Here is a 14381-nt window from a genome sequence, read left to right as displayed (position 1 = left end):
TCAAGGCAAACTTGGCCTGAGTTTATACTAACCATTGGGGTAATTATAACCATACCGTACTAACCATAGGGATGGTAAAGCGGGCGACAGGACGAACTGATATTAAAGTCTGCTGCTTGTGCTTTTAGAAATATCGGATAGATGAATCGGAAAAGGCATAAGGGGAGGAAGGGGTATGATAAGAAGCATCGGCTTCTTCCACTGAAAATTGAAATTTCAAGAAATCGAAAGTGCTTAATATGAAAGAGATACTAGTAGAGGAATGATAATGAAAGTAAAGCCAGTAGTGTACACTCTTCATTGAAATGATTATGTCTTCCTACCTGATAAACTTCTGCATGTTTGCTCTTCCCCTCTCTCCCTCTCTCTCTCTCCCTTTCCTTCTCTCTTTCGACAAACTTTCATGTTAGATATTGTATTTAAAAAGCGCTTGGTATGCCTGCCAGATTTGTTTACAAAATCAAAAAATGAAACAATGATTTTACTCATTGTTATGTCTTTACTCGAATGCGACATTCTTGACGACAATAACTTTACTCTTACCTATCAACGATCAATATGAAGTATTAATTAGTTGATGCAGGTATGTTATACATGAAAGTATCAATTTTCATGTGACAAATAGCTTCAGCAGGCTTATATGTGAAATATTTTTAGTATCAACTACCATCAATGATTATTGATTGGTTAATTAATTGATTGATTGATCGATCGATTAACCTAATGGATTGCCTGCATAAATCAACAATTTCCATTGCTTTATGGAATATTGTAAGCATTAAATCGTTATCAAGTAATAATTGCTCCATCAAATCATTATTTTATTGTAATTAAATTGATAATTAATAACTGATATAGTTTGTGTAAAAAATAATCGAGGTAATAAACTATAATAAAGTGATATTAAATATCCATTATAATAAAGTGATATTAAAAAGATTTGCTCGATCGATTCCTCAAACTATTCAACTATAATTTCAATTTCCGATGAAAGGAAAAGAATGGCTTATCGTTTAGAATGAATAACATTTTCAGATTTATTCCATCTTACAAACTGCCATATTTGCATGGCAAACGAAATATGTTAAAAATCAACAATGGGAATTCGAAAATCGCCACATTCCTATCGATGGAACGTTTGTTTTCACTTTCTTTTTCATATCAAATAGTTTTAAAATTACAAATAAGAATGATTAAATATTATTTAAGAAAGACTTCCTTCTTATTTATTGTTTCCTAAATTAATTAGCATATTTGATTACTCATTTAATTATTTCTTTTGCATTGTTGCATGTAATTATTATTCATTCTATTTTGTCTCAAAGAATTTTAACTTTTACCACCACTATTACTACTACTACTACTACTACTATTAATCTTCAATGACAATTGATGGGTTCTCGAAGTGTTAAGCGGGGAAATTTCTAAAAGAGAGCGGTATGAAATAATAGTGGGATTATTTTTATTCATCTAATCTCTGTCATGTAGTTGAATAAGTTCAGTCAATTGCGCCTTATTTCAGCAATAATGGCTTCCAAGCTCGCTTTCCTGGATTGTACGGTATTTTAACAGAAACTCCAGAGAGACGTCGTATAAATGGTTAATTTCTTCTTTTATAGAATAATTGAAAAGAAATTACTTGTATATTGTTTATTTCATTTCTTCTTTCATACCAAATGAATGAATTTTTTGAGATTTTTTTTTTTGTAGTAAAAGTAGCATTTCTGACTTTTATACTACAATTGCAATATGATTGTGAGGTTTAGTCTGAAAATTTAAAATAAAATCTAATTTTTTGTAACTATTCTAAACTGAAAGTACTATTATTTTGCATCCATTGATTGAACAAAATATTTCCAAATATTTCAGGAATGATTTTTAATTTATTAGTAAACTTTAAAAGATAATAGTATACTTCGTTATTTTTGCTAGTCTATTTAGTTCTAATTTGTTGTAGCGAACTTTATCCTATTAGATAACTTTTATGTTTAGCATTAATTAACATTCATTCTCATTTCTCTCTTTAAATGAATTGTGAACTATGAAGAATAACGGAAGCAAATATTTATCATATTTGATAATATTTCAGCATTATTTGCGCTTGCAATTACATTGTTAATTGTTGCTTTGCTGCATTTAATTCCCTCAGTTATGCTATTCTATGGAGCTGTTACGGTAATATATTTAATTATTTAAAATTTCAAATAGTTTTAAAAAATTTCCATATAAAAATTTAAATATACATATAAAAATATTTTTTTAATAGGGAACAAAGGAAATAACTTATCAGATCATTTTTTCTGTTTGTTAATGAAAACATCACTTCAAACTTCCAATATTCCATTCCCTTTTTCAGACCATCTCAAAATATTCATTCAACCTGGCATCATTTTACAGATAGCTTAGCTTATCAGTGGATTAAACTGATAAGAGACTATATTGATATAATATGTTGCTTTGAGGAAACGCAAAGAACAGCTTTTTGTTCATGTCACCATCATCCAACATCTGAGAGTTATGATTCAGGATGATAGAAGACTAAGTCTTACTGTGAGATGTTTTCTCACAGTAAGACTGTGAGATGGAGTTAAATTTCAACTAGCACGTAGAACTTTACAAAGAGCACAGAAATATGATGGCGACACAACATCTTTTAATAATAACACATCATTTTCAGAAGCGAATCAATTTTATATGGCCATGGTTCTTCACCGCATTACCACAAATTATCCTGTCAACAGCTTATGCAATAATCTGGTGGTCAGGTGATATATTCGACACACAGTTGATCATGTCTGTCACCGAATTTGTCCTTTCCTTAGCAATCAATGTAAGCATTATTAGCACATCAAAGAGGATTGCTCATTTGAGGACTGTTTATTTCCAAAAAAAGAAAAAATAAACATTTTGAAGAATATTTATCATTATCACCAAAAAAGATCAAAATGTCGAAATTCAATTTACACTTCTCACTAATGCAATAAGTTATAAATAAGTGTTTATTTATCAATTAGCAACGATATAGTCACTGATTAATTAATTAGTAACTAAGTGTGCAATGAATAAGAATGGAAGTAAACTTATAATAATGGAAAATATTGCAGAGTATATGTTTTGCAATTGTTTTGCTGTTCTTCTTTCGCATTAAAGGAAGATTGAAATCAAATAAGCCGTTGAAAAATGTGAATCATTCCAAGAGTTCATTCACAAATATACCCGGTAACAAAATACCGCCATGGAAAAATGACTGGAACACCGAACTATCCAGGGAATTTGCCTCACAAAAAAAGCACATTTTAAATATAATGACTTTAATCATTATTATTTTCATGTCACATATTTCGTATAACAGTAACAGTCTGATGAAAATATTTTGTTTCCGAGAAAGCAACAAGTTTAATTTTAATTTTAATTGAAATAATGCAAAAATTAGTATTGTTTTATGAAGAAGGCGATATTTAAGGATTGTAAGACAAGTGGACAGAAGTTGTCATTTATTACGTAATTCGTGCATTCTTACTTCATCGCTACCAAAAGGTTGAAAATTTAATTTTGACTGAAAATAAATTTATTTCAATGTGATCTTTGCCTAGGACCATGCTTTTTGAAGAATCTCACGTGAATGAATTATTAGAAACAATTTTAGTTAAAATATTTTGAGTTCAGAAAGTAACGGACATCTGCGCCTAACAGCTGATCGTTTGGCTGAACATAATCGAATATTGTCAGGTGAAGATAACCGCTGGAGATCTAATTACGAAGGTCGACAAACTAATTGAAAAATATAATCTTTTGATTGTATAATCATTTGCATAAAAATTTGCTTTCTTGGAATGTCCATGTTTGACAGTCAAAAAAGGGAAATTTTAAATAAATCAAGTTGAGTTTAATTTAAATTAATTCGAATATATGGGAAGTAAATTTGTTGTTTCTGCTAATATTATCATAGCGTCGTAAATTATTTGTATTCTCTAGGTGACGAATACCCTTGGTTTATTTTACCACTCTGATTTGGTTGATTGTTAACAGTTCTGCTTCTGCTGGGACATGGACAATATTCCGCGTCACTTCCTGGCATTCCTTCTTCGCCGGGGTCGCCTTGGTCACCCTAAAATATGTCAAGTAAGTTTAACTAAAATATGAAATTTTATTTATTTTAACATTTAAAGTCTAAAAAAAATTCTTGACGAACTTTCACTTTACTAGTTCATCAGAAATTTGCTATAAATAAAACTAAAAGTCGCTCTAATCCTGCGATTTAATGTCGAATCAACCGGAAAAAAACAAAACTTGGTGGACAGGAAATGTAAAATTAGGTTAATCAATAAATGGTTGGCAATGCATTACCTGTTCACCGTCATCTCCTTTTTCACCAGCAGGTCCACGTTCTCCGGGTGGCCCTTCAGGACCCGGTTGACCAGGTTTGCCTACATCACCTACCTCACCAGGTGGACCAATGGGACCCGGAGCTCCTTTTGGACCTGGAACTCCTACAATTTGCTCTGAATCAATACCAAGTTCTCCTTGTGGTCCCTCTTCACCCACTGGTCCAGGTGGTCCATCTGCGCCCATCTATAAATTCAAATTTTGACATTGCAATGACGAATTTCTAATTTCTACTAAATTTGAAACATATTATAGCCATAAATAAAACTGAGCAATTAATTGAATATACTGATCAGTCGAAGTTTTAATCTCGAAAGTGGATCAGAGCGAAAAATATTAGGTAACTGCAAAACTAATTTCAACCTGCCCTGGATGGCCCGGTTGACCATCGCGGCCATTTGCACCCGTTCGACCGCGAGAACCACGCATCCCTCGAGGACCAGGACGACCTGGTGGTCCTGGCTGACCTATTGGGCCAGGTGGACAATAAAAACATCTTTCGTAATACTGCAATTGTCCTCGTACATCATCCATATCTGCACCATGCGGAGCATCCTAAATTTTGTATTTCCTTTGTAGCTTTCTTTATCAGAGCTTGCTGAATATTATAAAATTAGTCTAGTTTTCCAATAATTACAAAACTTTATTGATTTCCTCCACAGACATATGCGCTCATTTCACAACTACCCATTCTATTCTTTCCTTCTTTTAGTGAACTGGAAAAAAAATTCAATGAAAGGAAAAATACCATTCCATCAATACCATCTAACCCGTCCATACCATCTGGACCTGGTGGTCCCGGTGGTCCCGCTGGACACAAATTTTTCTTATCAACATTTTCACCTAAAATATATCAAAACAATTTTAGTATCCGTCAATTCTTCAATATTGCCAAATGAAAATGCGACAAAAAGGGCAGTATTTTTGTAATATACAAAGAACAAAATGAAATCTTTCCATGTAAACAATTTTTTTTTTTGTTTCCCCAATCCAAATTTATCAAAAAACTTCATCAATTGCATATATGAAAGTAGAAGTGACCTCTTGAAATTGACTTATCCACCACACCTGATTCTTCCGTGTACACTTCTGCACCTGTAATATTCATTAATAATATGTTAAAAGGTAACATTTCGCACCATAAATGAACCATTCTAAAGAATTTCGAATTTAACCATGCTGTAATCAAAATTATGATTTTCGATACTGTAATTATAAGAATAAAGTTTGGATTGATATAAGCTATAAGCTTTGAAATCATTCCTTTACTACCAGCAAGATTCCACAAAACTTCACTTGTAACCTCGTTTAGTATCAGAATGGTAATGAAATGAGTTCCAGAATGGTGGTAAGATAATTGATAATAGTTCGGGTATTACCTTTTCCAAAAGGTGAGCCAAGAGTATTTGACCCTATAGCATCTTTACTTTTCGTAGCATTTAGGTTTGTATTACCATTACTAGAACTAATTCTCTTGTTGACCTTAAACCTTTCTTGGCTCAATTTAAACAAGTTATAACTTCCTTACCTTTAAACGGTGCTTCGTTGCCATAAGAATCAGATGCCCTGAAATATTCGTTGGGTCTTTCGGTTAATTCTGAACCCTCTTTGGATGATTGACCAGTAACATCCAAACTGTTACCACTGGGATATTGACGGCGTTGACGATAACTAATATTCATCGACATCATGTCTCTCCAAAGATCGTTTGCTTTTACCTTTAAATATAATGAAATATTTGAGTTATATGCATTTATTAGAATAAAATTAATGCTAGAATTCTTGATTTAGGAAGTAATAAAAGAGTGGATTTATTACAAAGCTTTTCTTCCTTCCCTCGAGATTTCTCGGTAAATCCATGGTCAGTCGAGGTAATTCAATTCAATTCACTTTATTTTTTACGGTAGCCAAAATTAAATCTAAATATTACACGTAGTAGTAAAAAGTTGTAATGATCGATGTCGAATATTATCACCTTGAATGCCTCAATCTCGACATCAAGTTCTTTTTCTATCGTTTGAATTTCATTGATAATATGCACAATGGCAATAATTAAGCAAAACATTGCAGCAGCTCCGATGCCGCAGGTTCCAATCAAAATATTCTTGGTTTTTGACATCCTACATCAGTAAGTACTAGAAATGATAAGGGATATGGTACCGTAATATCGATTACAATTACAATCACTTGCCTTATCAAATCTCAACTTTTATTACGTTTCAGTATGACATAATTGATGAATTATTTTAGAAAACGAAGAGAGATTAAAAGAAGGAAATGAAGTTAATATTCAAATTATTTAAATATTTAATTGCATTGTTAAAGTGAGTTGACAGTTAAAGCGTACTAATTTTGGAATTTAGATGTTTTTAAAGTTTAAGAAATCGTGATTTCTGCTCTTTTGTGATGATCTTTCATTTATCACTTTTATTCATAATATTTCCAAATAATTTCTTATCATGACCAAATAAATATAGCAATCTTATGGCTAATCAGAAAATAATACAACTAGTCTTGAACCGGAATTTTACGAAGTTTTCCGATATAATAGTAAGCCTAGAACATAAGTAAAGTCAGTATAAGATATCTCAAGCAAACATAGGAGAAGGATATGGATGACAATAATTAACAAAAAACGAAAACAAAATCTTAAAAAAAAAAGATAAAATTTATTAAGGAGGAAAAAGGTTATACATAGCTACTCCTTAATGATCTATCAAATGTTTCGGAATGAGACATTTATTGTTTTACTAATTAGATTCTAAACCTGATAAGATCCAATGACAGATTATCCTATTATCTTTCTAGTTTTTACATATTACTGTTCTCCTTTTCATTGTACTATTCGTTGCTATCATATCACTTAATATTGTCAACTTCATTATTGTAGGACTACCGTTATCATTATTATCTCTATCACCACTACGTTTATTGATAAATTAACTATATAGACAGTAATTTTATATGGAAAAATCAAATCTTCCATTTTTAAAATGAGTTTTCACAATTTATTGCTAATGCATTACCAAAATATTTATGAGAAAAAAAGAAATTTCGGGAGGTTCCAAATTTGAACGAAACAGAAGCGACAAGGTGGGGGTCAGTTGATTGTGTATAATAATTGTATTACGTAACATGATGAAATAAATATGGGTCATTAGGTGGATGATAGGCTGGCAATAGTTGCATCTTCCAATTCAGCATAGCAACGATGAATCTGATCTGTTTCTCTTATCAGTTTATCATAGTTAGATGAAATGACTAAATAAATAAGTAGTATGCAATAATTACACGTTAAGGCATTGATTGCCAATTTGGTATTTCAGGCTTCCTTCAGAAGTTTCCTCGTAAAATCTTAAGTGAAAAAAAAAAAGAAACCACTCGCTTTTAGAATACAGTTGCATCCCAGAAATATTATCAATTCTAGCTAATAGAAAAGTTAAATGTTTATAAATTAACTGGGACTATAAAATTCTCTCAAAAAATTTCTTCTCGAGATTAGAATCAGAATTCGGAAGAAACATTAAAAATTGATCGTCAAATGGATTCCGAACAAAGAATTTCTTTCTGAAATCAGTGTACTTCAAAAGTTAATATTTCTTTAAGAAAAAAAATTCAAAGTTCATCGAAAAATAAAAGAATTTAACATTAACATAAAGTAAACAATTAATTTAATAAAACCGCCAAAACAAAAGAAAAAAAAGTTTCGCTGAGATTTTCTTCTCCTGCAATCAAAATCGGCAGATTACAAAGTCAGTAATTGTTATTTAACCCTACCTGATTTGACTTTGTTTCACAATTTACATGAGATATTGTGCAGAGAGTTGGAGTTATACAACAAAATTTGCAGAATTTGCAAATGCTGCAGCGGATGGACGTGGAACCAATACAGAATCACGTATTCTGCAACGTGATTCCCATATTCATATGAGCATATGAGGCAGTATCTTGAAACAATTTTTCAAATTCGATATCACTAGCACCTCACTAGATTTAACTTTTTTAGATTTTTAGTAATTATTAGCGTGATATTCTTTTCTATTTCTCATTTCAATAAAAGTAAATATTGGAAGGTGACATCGTAATGACATTTATTTATTGAGCATAAATTGCATCCACTTTCTAATCTCATCCACTCTTCTAGAATATCTCTCGAAGTTATAAAATCGATTCTCTTGTACCTTACCGTATAGTTGAATTATTTATTTCTTTAATCAAATTGACAATTTTTACTGAATTCATCGACCTATAGAAGAATAATGGATATCTATTTCAGATTTTAATTTCTACAGTACAAAGAAGATCATCCAGTTCGTCAATCGATTGGTTTCTCAGTTAATCATTTTATGACCATTAGCAAACTGACCACTCAGTATCTAAATTTCCGAGAATAGCATTTGGTAGTGAGATAATCACTAAGTTAAACATTCAGTTATTTTTATTACTCATCTTCCTTTTTTTTTGCTTTTCTTTGTTACTTTCATGTTTTGGTTAATTATTAGTTTGCTGATCAGTCAGTCATTCTGTTCGTGTCACCAGCACAATGTGCGACATTGCCATTTGAATTCCTTACTCAACAACTATGCTTCAGCTGAAAGTTTTTCAACCACATTTTAGAAAATGATGGATCAATAGTCCAATATCTATTGAACCATGATTTTGTAAAATCTGATGAGAGAAATTAATTTCAGACTCAGAACATCCAATGTGATCGTTCATTTGTGCGGTTGTTTGTTTTACATATTCTGATGTTTTCTGGGGAAATAAGTTGGAAAAAAAACCAAAAACATTTTTTACTAGCAAGAATGGAACTTGAAATGCCACTTGGAAACACTCAGTCGAACTTTTTTTTCAGATAAAATGGCGAAGGATTGATAATTATTGATAGCGCTTCTGAATATAGAATTTCTGGTTAATTACTACTGGTATTTGATTGTTTCTCAGAAGCGAACTTTGATAACATCGCTTTTCCCATTTCTTGAAAAGTTGAGAAATATCTGGAAGTAAATGTTTTAGAGATCTTAATCAAAGTATTTATCAATCATTCATCTTTTTCAGGAAGAATTGCTACGGAGATTAATAACGATGGTTTTACTGGTCCAATAGTAGTGTGGGACATTAGTGGATCCCGCAAGGAGATCCTGCGAACATTCTTACTTTACTTGAAAATCTAATTTCAAACTTTCATATACGATAACTACCTGATCAAGAGTTGTCTGACTGATCGAATAGTCTGCTGCATCAACCGATTCTGCCAATTTCCCGAGCTTTTCGAAAAGCACTGACCATGTTTGTCCTTTCTGCACTGCTAATTCATAATTCAGATGTAATACATGTTCATTCTGAAATTCTTTGTTAAACTTTGCCAGTAACAGAATTTATCTGGGATCTCTCGGAAGAGAAGAGTCCCAGCACTGCTATAAACTTTTCATGCATTTAATTTATTCTGAAATAAAAATCTCCAGAGACCATTAGTCGAGCATTAGGGAACGTTTTTCTTATCAGCTCTTTTGTAGGTTCAATCTGATTAATTGTGCACAATCGTATTGCCAAACTATATCCGCTACCGTATCTAAAAATAATTGATAAAATTGATAAAATTCGGTGTATTGATTATTGTATTAGTAAGAATCAGGTATACGATACTACTTTAGCGTCTATTCCAGAATTGTGATCGGAAACATACGATAGGTTCGTTGTTAAAAACGGAGTAAGCATTAAATTTGTCATTGAAATTGTTAACTTTAATTAATGAATTATTAGTTTTAATTGATTTACTTTGATTTAATATGCTGCGCGCTGCCAAGACATCGGAATTCACCACTTGTCATAATTGCAATTTGTGTACAAAGCGCATCGCATTCCTCCATGCTATGTGACGTGAGCACCAAAGCAGTATTACTTTCTCTAATCTTTAATAATTATCCTATCATTTTCATTATCATTGTCATTAGCTTATTAAGACAAAATTTACCATGTGACAGGTAAGAAAGTAAACTTCATAAAAAGCATGCTTCCCTTTCTTCTTTTACTTATTTGTTATTTTTAAGAATAACTTTTGAACTTACTTTTGATAGGATATCCCAAATGAGACGGCTTGCTTTTGGGTCGACCCCAGTTGTTGGTTCATCCAATAGTAGAACATTGGGTAGTGTTAATAAGGCAATGCCAAGACTCAAACGCCGTTTATTGCCACCAATGAAATTAAAATTATTGTTAGGACAACATGTAACTTTTTATCCTTTCTCTTACCCTCTCATTTTTTTCCCTTTTCTGTTCCCCTTTTTGTTGATCAAAATTTGCATAACAAAAATGTTAGGAGATGAAATTTGTTCGAAATGATGTCAAAAATGATCAAAAAATTCAGTAAAAATGGTCAAACTTTTCTTTTCCTTTCTTCAGAAGAAAAGTTAAAAATTTGAAAGAAATATCATCGAGTGTCCTCTTCAAAACATAACCATCATAAAACATTTCATATCACCAATAACAGTGATGAAAAACAAAAACAGTGAAAACCAAAATATGCAAATTCTGCAGTGCACTCATGCAAGTGACAGTAATCAAATGAAAATGAACTTTATATCTTTTTCGAAAAGTTTCTCAAAAATTGCTGTATGCAAAATAAGTATTGTTGTGATATTCTGAACTGTCATTCCTGTCATTCTGAAATCAATGCAGTTCGCAGAAGTTATTAGATTGCATGTCAGACAAAGTCAGTCGTGTATTTTTGCATCATTGCAAGCAATCATGTCATTGTACGTCTTCTATAAATGTAGGTAACGTAGAATCCCAAAGTTCCCTTTCAGCCAGAAATTGATTGTGTGACCTCTTTCATAGATACTCCATATCTTAATGAAACGATTCTCCCGTTATCCGATTCTCACCAATCCGACATATAAAGCTTTCTGAATTTGCATTATTAAGATATTAAAGTTTCAGTGCAGCCGTACATCCGTATAGTTTACCAATGTTTAATCTATCAATTTAGGTAGACAGACGAAAAATGAAGAATATTGTTTTCAGGAATAAATGATACAAGAGTTGAAGACGAAATAACATCAGACGTATTTCACGTCAAATTATGATCGATATCTCTTAGATATCCTTGACAATTAGCTATCTTTAAATCTTCTAGTCGTGTTTTGCAAGTATGCGTAATAGCTGTCGTAACTTCATCCACCATTGTTCCACGGGTAGACGATGTGCGAAGTCAGCATCTTCCATCAATTCTTCTACTGGTGTTAAACAGACATATTTGCCGATTAGTCCTTGTAGTGTTGCTGTACCGGGATGGCAAAGGTTTGTCTTCTTAAATTCTTTCATCTGTCCAAGAAGATGAACAACCGCTCGAGCACCCATTTTTGCAGCAAAAAGTCGATCAAATGGTGAAGGATTGCCACCCTGTTGTGTGTGACCTAATATATTGGTCCGAGTTGTGAAAATACCTTTACCTTCTTCCGTAAACAGTTGCCGGATGAATTCAGACGTATAGTTATCTGATGCTCTTTCATTGCGAACTATCAAATATCGTTGAGCTCCGGTTTTCATCTTTTCCGCAATAACACGTATATCATTGATCAGTTCATGGACATCAAATGTTTCTTCATAGATATAAGCTGCATCAGCACCGCTTGCCATCGCTGATAATGTGGCTAAATAACCACAATAGCTTCCCATCGTTTCAATGATGAAAACCCGACGTTTGGAACCGGTTGCTGATTGCTTAATTTTATCAATCATTTTGCAAATTTCATTTAACGATGTATCAGCACCAAGAGTGAATCCTGTACCCGGTACATTATTGTTGATGGTGGACGGAATGACACACATTGGAATCCGAAATGATGGAAAATTTTCACGATTTTGAGCAAATATCAAACATGTTTGATAAGCATTGAAACCACCAATTATAATCAAACTATGGATATTGAAGTTTAACAAATTCTTAGCCATTAATGGTAAGGTGTCATTAGTGGGAAGACCCGGTTGGGAGCCAAGGAATGAACCTCCTTCCGCAGACCACAGCGCCACATCATTCCACTCCATTTTTTGGAACTGACCAGAAGCAAGGCCTTCATTGGAATTATAGATGCAATACGGAACACATCCTTGAAGGATAGCTGTTCGGACACAGCTCATCACTGCTGCATTGCAACCTGCGCAAGGTGAACCAACATTCATAATAGCAATATTGAAACCTTCCAATACCGGTTCATGTTTACGGATTTTGGATAGGGTACGATACATTTCCACGTTTCGTCGAAAACTACGACCACGTAATTTCAGAGCCAATGCCCAATCCTTTATATCCATTGCTGATTTGACAGCTTTCGTACGTTCCACGCATTTCATCAACGGAATGCGTACCATCTGATTCCCATCAATGGAAACAACGCAGGGTTCCGAATCCTCATTCATTTCCATTAATGCTATTGTAGCTTCTGCTCCCATTCTACAGCCTAGCAACCGGTCGAAGGCAGATGGACTGCCACCACGTTGGATATGTCCCAAGATTGTGATACGTGTATCATATTTCATATTCTTCTTGATCACATCCCGAATCATACTTGATGTTATCGCAGTGCCGTTATGATCAATGGCTCCTTCGGCAACAATCACAATATTGACACGATTTCCATCCTCACGCATTTGTTTCAGCTTTTTGCATAAAATACTCTTCCAATGAGGAGGTGGTGGCCATTCCGGAATGAAGCAGAAATCGGCATCCAGTGCCAGTGATGCGGCTAGTGCCAGATAGCCGCAGTTACGTCCCATGACCTGAAAATGGAATGCAAACTCAAAAGAGAATAATGCTTTATTTGAAACTCAAATATTTAATCAAATCTAGTTTTTATTTTTCAAATCATTATGGTGAGTTACCTCAACAACGAAACATCGCTGATGACTGTGAGCAGTTGATCGAACTGAATCGACTGCTTCTGTGATTCGATGTAATGCGGTATCTGTTCCAATCGTCATATCGGTACCACAGAAATCATTATCAATTGAACCGACGATTCCAACAATTTGAATTAACTTACATTTCTGGGCATCTTCTGTGGTAATAATCTTTGCATCTAATAATTCTTTTACCAGTCCAGACCATTCATTTCTAAATGTGTTGGCACCTGTCAATGATCCGTCACCTCCAATGCAAACCAACGATGTAATACCATGTCGAATCAGATTCTCGGCTGCTTTCAATCGTCCTGCTCGTTCCCGAAAATCTTTGCAACGTGCTGAACCAATCACTGTACCACCTTTCTGGATAATATCCGAAACCGTCTCCCAGGTGGCCTCTCTAATAAACTTTCCACCATCAACCATGCCCTGATACCCTTCATGAATACAGAATACCCGTGCACCAAGATATAGACCTACTCGAACTATCGCACGTACCGCACTGTTCATTCCAGGTGCATCACCCCCGCTCGTGAACAAGCCCATAATTTGACCCTTGTATTTCCCCTTCTTGATAACAGATCCTTCATGGCCGTTGACCGCTTTAATTTGAAATTCTATTTCCGAATTGATATCGGATGCAAGGACATCCGGTAACTCACTGATTACTTCTTCAGCCTCATTCATCAGTTCCCAGCTGTCGTCTCGTCAAATAAAAACAAGCTTAAAACTTATACAAAATTACCAAATCCGGAAGCAGTGTCTTATGTAGCTTTTATCCAAAATAAAAAATTTGAATAATATGTATCATTCACAGTATTTTAATGACTTTTGAATTTTTTTTAAACCTTATGCTTTGAATATGTAAATTACAATTGATACGAAATTTTTATAATTTAAAAATTATTCCGATTTGTACTGGAATCTATTCAAATCCTTCCGTTTCAGCAATTCCAATTATGCATAATCATATTAAAATAAAAGTACCATCATCCTATGCTTCGAGTACGGTACTCTCATTTTCCATTCTTCGAATTAAGGAAATGTTTGCATCAAATTGTAGAAAATCAAATTTTGCATGCACCATTATGAAA

At 33.3% G+C, this 14381-nt stretch overlaps 4 protein-coding genes across 4 annotated transcripts; 1 reads left to right on the top strand and 3 right to left on the bottom strand.

The window, feature by feature from the left end:
- Positions 1-443: 443 nt before the first annotated feature.
- Positions 444-3812, top strand: LOAG_00017 (hypothetical protein). The gene is made up of 8 exons (XM_020445319.1): positions 444-583; positions 658-771; positions 1036-1136; positions 1523-1599; positions 2090-2175; positions 2678-2830; positions 3105-3537; positions 3667-3812. The coding sequence occupies exons 2-7, from the start codon at positions 724-726 to the stop codon at positions 3414-3416; spliced, it is 777 nt and encodes a 258-aa protein (XP_020304203.1). The 5' UTR covers positions 444-583; positions 658-723; the 3' UTR covers positions 3417-3537; positions 3667-3812.
- A 146-nt stretch (positions 3813-3958) lies between these two features.
- Positions 3959-6505, bottom strand: LOAG_00016 (hypothetical protein; the record flags this gene model as incomplete). The annotated part of the gene is made up of 7 exons (XM_003135557.1): positions 3959-4108; positions 4348-4572; positions 4750-4941; positions 5135-5229; positions 5428-5481; positions 5915-6104; positions 6362-6505. The coding sequence occupies 7 exons, from the start codon at positions 6503-6505 to the stop codon at positions 3959-3961; spliced, it is 1050 nt and encodes a 349-aa protein (XP_003135605.1).
- A 3034-nt stretch (positions 6506-9539) lies between these two features.
- On the bottom strand, positions 9540-10646 carry LOAG_00015 (hypothetical protein; the record flags this gene model as incomplete). The annotated part of the gene is made up of 5 exons (XM_003135556.1): positions 9540-9728; positions 9856-9958; positions 10165-10298; positions 10455-10560; positions 10639-10646. 5 exons carry the CDS (start codon positions 10644-10646, stop codon positions 9540-9542), a joined length of 540 nt encoding a protein of 179 aa, XP_003135604.1.
- Positions 10647-11517: 871 nt separating this feature from the next.
- LOAG_00014 (6-phosphofructokinase) lies at positions 11518-13974 on the bottom strand (the record flags this gene model as incomplete). The annotated part of the gene is made up of 2 exons (XM_003135555.1): positions 11518-13164; positions 13267-13974. 2 exons carry the CDS (start codon positions 13972-13974, stop codon positions 11518-11520), a joined length of 2355 nt encoding a protein of 784 aa, XP_003135603.1.
- Positions 13975-14381: the final 407 nt, after the last annotated feature.

Source organism: Loa loa, assembly GCF_000183805.2.
Source record: "Loa loa unplaced genomic scaffold supercont3.4, whole genome shotgun sequence".
Classification (NCBI taxonomy): Eukaryota; Metazoa; Nematoda; class Chromadorea; order Rhabditida; family Onchocercidae; genus Loa; species Loa loa.
This window is presented reverse-complemented; position numbering and strand designations above follow the sequence as displayed.

Excerpts from the sequence above, each read along its gene's own strand:
- LOAG_00017 (XM_020445319.1), top strand. The coding sequence starts at position 724 with ATGGATTGCCTGCATAAATCAACAATTTCCATTGCTTTATGGAATATT. Across the intron at positions 772-1,035 it reads CCATTGCTTTATGGAATATT|ATTTATTCCATCTTACAAAC; the intron begins GTAAGCATTAAA and ends TAACATTTTCAG. Across the intron at positions 1,137-1,522 it reads CACATTCCTATCGATGGAAC|CAATAATGGCTTCCAAGCTC; the intron begins GTTTGTTTTCAC and ends GCCTTATTTCAG.